The sequence below is a fragment of the Sciurus carolinensis genome, chromosome 9 (genome assembly GCF_902686445.1).
Source record: "Sciurus carolinensis chromosome 9, mSciCar1.2, whole genome shotgun sequence".
Classification (NCBI taxonomy): domain Eukaryota; kingdom Metazoa; phylum Chordata; class Mammalia; order Rodentia; family Sciuridae; genus Sciurus; species Sciurus carolinensis.
Genome location: NC_062221.1, coordinates 30756686 through 30762629, shown reverse-complemented (window position 1 = coordinate 30762629; position 5944 = coordinate 30756686). Strand labels below are relative to the sequence as shown.

Below are 5944 nucleotides of genomic sequence, written 5' to 3'. Positions count from 1 at the left end.
ACAGATATCCTCTTCTTGAAACCGGTGTTACAGAGCGACAAGGAACGCAGCCTCCCTCTAGTCCACCATCTTGGATCTCCCCAAGTTTTTCTTATATCATACAGCACTTACGGTATAGAAAAATAGCTGACTAAATTGAACTTATTATTTTAGCCAAATTCATATCTAAAACCTCAGACATGGCCTACTGTTCTTATATAGCAATATCTATCTTTTGTGATGTTAATAAATAATGAAGAAAATCTATTGTGTTCTTACCATGAGTCTGGAAAACAGTGTTATCACAGATAACAATTAATACTATATTCTTGTCCTCAGTTACAATAATTTAGGAGCCATTACTCAGAACAAGTGCCCTCTGATTCAAATATAAAAATCACAAATGCAAAGATCTAAAACCTCACTTTTGAGTCATTTCTGTATAGGAAGAAAGAGCCTGTGCTTGTCAGTGATAATGAGAATATTAAACTAAGAAGTCCCTGTAGAGGTCACAGTGCTGACAAAATTCAACATGATGGAGGCATCTGCACAGACACAGGAAACAAAGCTAGGCCCTTCCACACAGCTGTTAAGTTCTGGCAATGACTTCATTTTAAGTCAATGTCTCTTCATGACGTACATATTCCCCCATGTCTGCTTGATGAAATACCACAATTGCCATGGGGTCTACTTTCTTGCAGTCTTGTGTAGACTTTGCTGCTACCCCAAAACCCAAAGGGATGTGTGCCATGGAGTACACCACCACTCCCTGGTACTGAGAAGTGTTTTCAGTGATTTGACCCAGACCAGATTTCAACACATGGTTTCCATACAGGAAGGACTGCTCTGCTCCAGACTTTATCCACACTTTATACTTGGCATACGGTGCAAGGTAATTTAGAGCTGTAATGTGCACATGGAACTTGTGGGTCTTAGTGAACTTTCCAAAGCAGGTCCCCAGCAATACCAGCTTGTCCCTGGAGATATTGGCGCCCAACCTCAAAATCTTCTCACTCGCGTAGTACACCCGGTCATTGTGCAGCCTGAAACAGTAGGTGCCATCGGGCCTGTCGACCAGCAGCTGAAGATTCTCCCCGATGTATTTGGCTATCTTCTCAAACATTACTTGGGTCTCCTCCTCAGTCAAAGGCCACATTTTCCCACTGGGTTGAAACACCGGATCCTCGTGCCTCAGTAGCCAGAAATGGAAGTCCGAGTGATATGTTTTTTTTCCATCTTTTCACCTTCAGTTTGTGGATGTCTTTGCCTATGAGGTGAGTCTCTTGGAGACAGCATATTGTTTGGTCTTGTTTTTAAATCCAATCTGCAAGTCTATGTCTTTTGATTGGTGAGTGTAGTCCATTAGTATTCAAAGTTATTACTGAGATATGAATTTTATTCCCAGTCATTTAGTTTATTTATGTTTTTTAATTTGATTTAGTTTCTCTTTTGACTATTCCCTTAGTGTAGTTTCTCCCTTTGCTGGAATATTTTGTAGTGCAGACTTTCTAATTGTGAATTCTTTTAACTTTTGTTAATCACAGAAGGGTTTTTTAAAATTTCATCTTCAAATCTGAAACAAGTTTCAGATATAAAACTTGGATATAAAATTCTTGTGTGACATACATTTTCTTTCAGAGCTTAAAATACTTTGTTCCATGACCTTCTCACTTTAAGGTTCTGAGTTGAGAAATCAGTTGAGATCTGAATTGGTTTTCCCCTATATGTAATTTGATTTTTTTTCCTCTCAAGGCCTTTAAGATTTTATCCTTATTCTGTATTTTAGTCATTTTCATTATAAGGTGTCTTGGTGTGGGTATGCTATTGTTTTGTACATTTGGGGTCCTGTAAGACTCCTGTATTTGGTTTTCCATTTCATTCTTTATGTTTGGGAAATTTTCTGATGTTATGTTATTGAGAAATTGTGCATTCCTTTGGTTTATATCTATATTACTTCTTCTATCCTGATAACTCTTAAATTTGATCTTTTCTTGTTATTCCATAATTCTTAGAAGTTATGTTCATAGATTCTTACTATCTTCTCTGCATGGCCAACTTTATTTTCAATATTAAATATTTTGTCTTCATTGTCTGAAGTTCTGTCTTCCAAATGTTCTAGTCTGTTGGTGATGCTTTCCATTGAATTTATAATTTGGCTTACTGATTCCTTCATTTTGAGGACTTCTGCCTGTTTTTTTTTTTCACAATCAATAACTTTATTGAAGTGATCTTTCACTTCTTGAATTTTCTCTTTGATTTCACTCTTTATGCCATCCTTTACTTCACAGATCAGATTAACTATATACATTCAAAACTCCTTCTTGGACATTTTTTCTAGTGTGTTGTCAGTGACTTCTCTTATTGGGGCATTTTGGTTCATTTGTGGTATTTTGTTTCCTTATTTTTTCATGTTGTTTGTGTGTTTTCCCACCTAGTTGTGTGGATCTAAAGCAATACAGATTCTACCTTGTAGACCTATATTGTCACTGAAGATTTCCAGTATCCCACCTTTAAGAGGGAGACCAATATCAAGAACACTCAGTGTAAACAATATACAGCCTCAAACATAATAGCTCCCAGCAAGGGGTCCAGTGTCCTCTTGATACCGCCATTTACCGGTGACGAGTTCTGCTCCTTCTAATGTTGAAGATTGAACACTAGAGAAGCACGCCAAGGCAAGCATATTGAGCAGGTTTTATTTAAAGGTAATAATACAGACTTCTCCCAGCAGGAAGAAGGGGGCCATGGCTGATGTTCTAAAAGTCCCCAGAAGTGAGTGCGCCCTACATCTTTTATAGGTTAAAGTCTCTTTTGTTCTCCGGTTTTCTCCCCGCTTATCTCTCTCTCTTTCCTGCCTACATGACTAGGCCTGACTAGGCCTGGTTTTGCATTAAGTGAGAAGCCATGGGCAGGGGGAGGGCCAAGGTGATTCAGGCAGGCAAGGGCCCAGGGGGCATTAATTAGCAGCTCCTTGCTTGCAGTCCTTGATAAAGGCAGGTAAATTTGGTAATCAATGGGCTCCGGAGATCCTTGATGTTCCATTTTTCCAGGGGCAGTCTCCAACTTCCAAAGGCAGATGGATTCCTGGCTTCATTTCCTCGAATTGACCCGATTTCCTATTTCTATACTAACTACCTGTCCTTAATTCTGGCTTCATTCCCCCCTTTAGTTTTAGGAACTCCTAACTGCTGTAAGGAAAAGAAAGGGGGCGCTGATCGTTCTGGCTGATTCAAAGCTGAAAGGGGGCAGCGAGGGGCAAGCCGTTTGGAGTTCCTTTTTTTAAAAATTGGGTCAATCAAGGGGTCCAAGGTAGAAATCTGGTTGGGGAATAGCAGGTTGTAAAGTCAGCTGGGGTGGGTGCTTCTATGATAGAAGAACAAAAAGACATGAGTACTGAAATGAGATTAGTATAAAGTAAATATTGCAGCATCTGAAACATGCCCTTGAGTATCATGAAAATGACAGAAGTCAATCTCTCACCAGGAGGTGGAAGAACTGAGAAATTGTTCCCATAACTATGCCTAGCAAAGGCTAGAGAGGACAAGGCCTTTATTTGGGGACTTTAACATTGTCCAGGTTATCAGGAATGTGAACACAACATTTAACTCTTAATGTCATAGATGTCCCCAGAAAATATAGTTAAGCTACTTAATGTCATCTGATTTTTGTAAAATATCCCTTTATTGGTATAACCTGTTTTTAGTAGAGAGCTCTATACTTCTGTTACTTAGGGCTAGATAATCATACAAGCAAACATAGATTAAGTCTACCTGTGTAGCTTAGGAAGGTCTGCAGGCCTTAACTGACTAAAAACTTCTGACTCTGGCAGTTTCTCTTGATAGTTATCAGGCACATTTGCTGAAGAATCTTTCTTTTGTAGCTTCCAGTCTTTATTCTAGTGGGCTAATACAAGTGTACATCTTAAGTTACATTTGACTATTATTTCTTTTAAATGCCCAAGAATGGTTATATTTTGGTTTTAACTGTTTTGCTGGGTGTCTAAGATCAAGCTGGTCAAATTGACCTGGTTCCTGTCTTGTTAAAGAGTCAACTGAGTTCCCACAGGGGTCACTTGTAGAGAACTTAAGAGCAGTTTCTTAGCTCCACTAGTGCCATTGGTTAGGTAGGGTCTCCTTGATGAGATGACTTCCTTTGGAAGCATCAAGGGATGTCTCCCTTTTTCCATGACCCTCCTCTGCAGCAGATGAACTGAATGATTTTTCATCCTCTAGTCTCAACAATCTCCTTGATCAGGAGGTTGTGTGACCCAGAGTTGCAAAGCTTCTTAGAGAAGTTCTCTTGTTCGTGGGTTCAGGCTGACTGAGGGCAAAAGATCCAAATACTGGTCTATCTTGCCTTCTGTATTTAATTCCAATCTCTAAGTTTGATCTTAATCATCCAGCAAGCCAGTCTCACCAGTCATAAAGTAAGAATACTGGATTTTAACTTCAAAGTCCATAACTTTACAATTATTTACCCTTTTATCTAACTGGAGTCTGCATTAGTACTGGAAGTTACCACTATCTGTTCTGTAGGTGATGGCTTATTATCACCAGTTACCTAGGTTGTGTGTTCTTGAAGCAGCTACTTCTGCAAAACATTAACAGGTAACAGTTTTACAAAATGAAATTAGCAAGAGTAAAAATATATTTAGCTTGTATAATAGCTATCTTGAATTTTGACTGAGAACCACATTATATCCCCTATTTGAGATCACAGTACTTTTACAATAAGAACCAATTTTTTGACTATAACTTTAAATAAGATGAAGTCTGACTTATTTTGGAGTCACTCTAACATGCAGTAAGGTGGGAGGCAGAGCCTTATCTCAGGTAAGGCGTGGCTCTTTATAAATCTTAAGTGTTCTAATTCTGATGTTGATCTTTGCTTCTTCCTTAAATATCATTAAGTAGTTTAACTTTATAATTAACACAATTTAACATTGTATCTAAAACATGAATCAAAGAAAGGCTGAGAGAGTTTTTAACTTTCCTTTTGTGTGATAAAGTGGCAAAATGTTTTCATGTTTCACAAAATTAACCTTTAAACAAGTCAGGCTCTAACTTTTATAAATACATTTATATTTGAAATTCTTTATCTCAGTGTAAAAAGTAACACATTTTACATATACCCTACTGATATCAGGTCCTATAATAGAACATTAAATGATAGAAATAAATCCCCAATAAAATTTACTCTTTATAAGTTTAAGATTACCATTACAGACAAGTTTAATCTGGAGAATAGCAGAGCTTGATAAACTCCCTGCTTTAAAAACTTGTATACCTGGAAAATATGAACACATTTAATATGCAACTAGTGACCATTTCACAATTATCTTGACACTTTTATCTTACCAAATTTAGTTTTTAAAGAAAAATTTAGACTCTGTAACATAGTACAACACTCTAACAGTTATTTAACCGTAATTGTATAAACCCCAATTTTTAAGACTAATTGTTCTAAAGAATAAAACTTAATAGACATAAAGTTAAGAGTAAATTAGTGTTTCAAATCCTTGTCATTTTACCATGTCATTTTACCATATAGATTAAACTTTGGTTTATATCAGAACATTAGTATTTCACGTTAGGAAAAATCTTAAATAGCTTTAGCTGTCTCACATACATACAACTAACTTAGTTACACACAAGCTTGTTGAAACTTCCCCTTTACTTACATACAGACTTTCTTAGCACTTACTTAGACCCTCATGTATTTCATCACACAAGCACTTTCTTACCCAGAAACATTTCCTTTTTCCTTTTACTAAATATATTTCCATACCCAGAACCTTTTATTTTCTCTTTCCTATTTGTTGACCCCTTTTTGTTCACATCCTGAAACAACTCTTATGAAATTTCTGAATTTAGATAAATTACTCTATTTTAATAAGATTAAATATTTTGTTGTTTATAGTACTCTAATTGAAACACAGTTGAAACTTTTGGGACCCTTTGTATAT

At 36.8% G+C, this 5944-nt stretch overlaps 1 protein-coding gene across 2 annotated transcripts; it reads right to left on the bottom strand.

Annotated features, from left to right (window-relative positions):
* Nucleotides 1-592: 592 nt before the first annotated feature.
* LOC124993532 (60S ribosome subunit biogenesis protein NIP7 homolog) lies at nucleotides 593-1135 on the bottom strand. Of its 2 annotated transcripts, XM_047565416.1 has the most exons (2): nucleotides 855-1135; nucleotides 593-713 (listed from the first exon to the last, which is right to left on the bottom strand). In XM_047565416.1, the coding sequence occupies exons 1-2, from the start codon at nucleotides 1133-1135 to the stop codon at nucleotides 593-595; spliced, it is 402 nt and encodes a 133-aa protein (XP_047421372.1). The 2 variants fall into 2 exon arrangements, with proteins under 2 accessions (XP_047421372.1, XP_047421371.1); XM_047565415.1 differs by having other exon boundaries at nucleotides 593-1135.
* Between the last annotated feature and the right edge of the window lie 4809 nt (nucleotides 1136-5944).

What these genes read in the sequence shown, in the direction of transcription:
- LOC124993532 (XM_047565415.1), bottom strand. Translation starts at nt 1,135, where the DNA reads ATGTGGCCTTTGACTGAGGAGGAGACCCAAGTAATGTTTGAGAAGATA.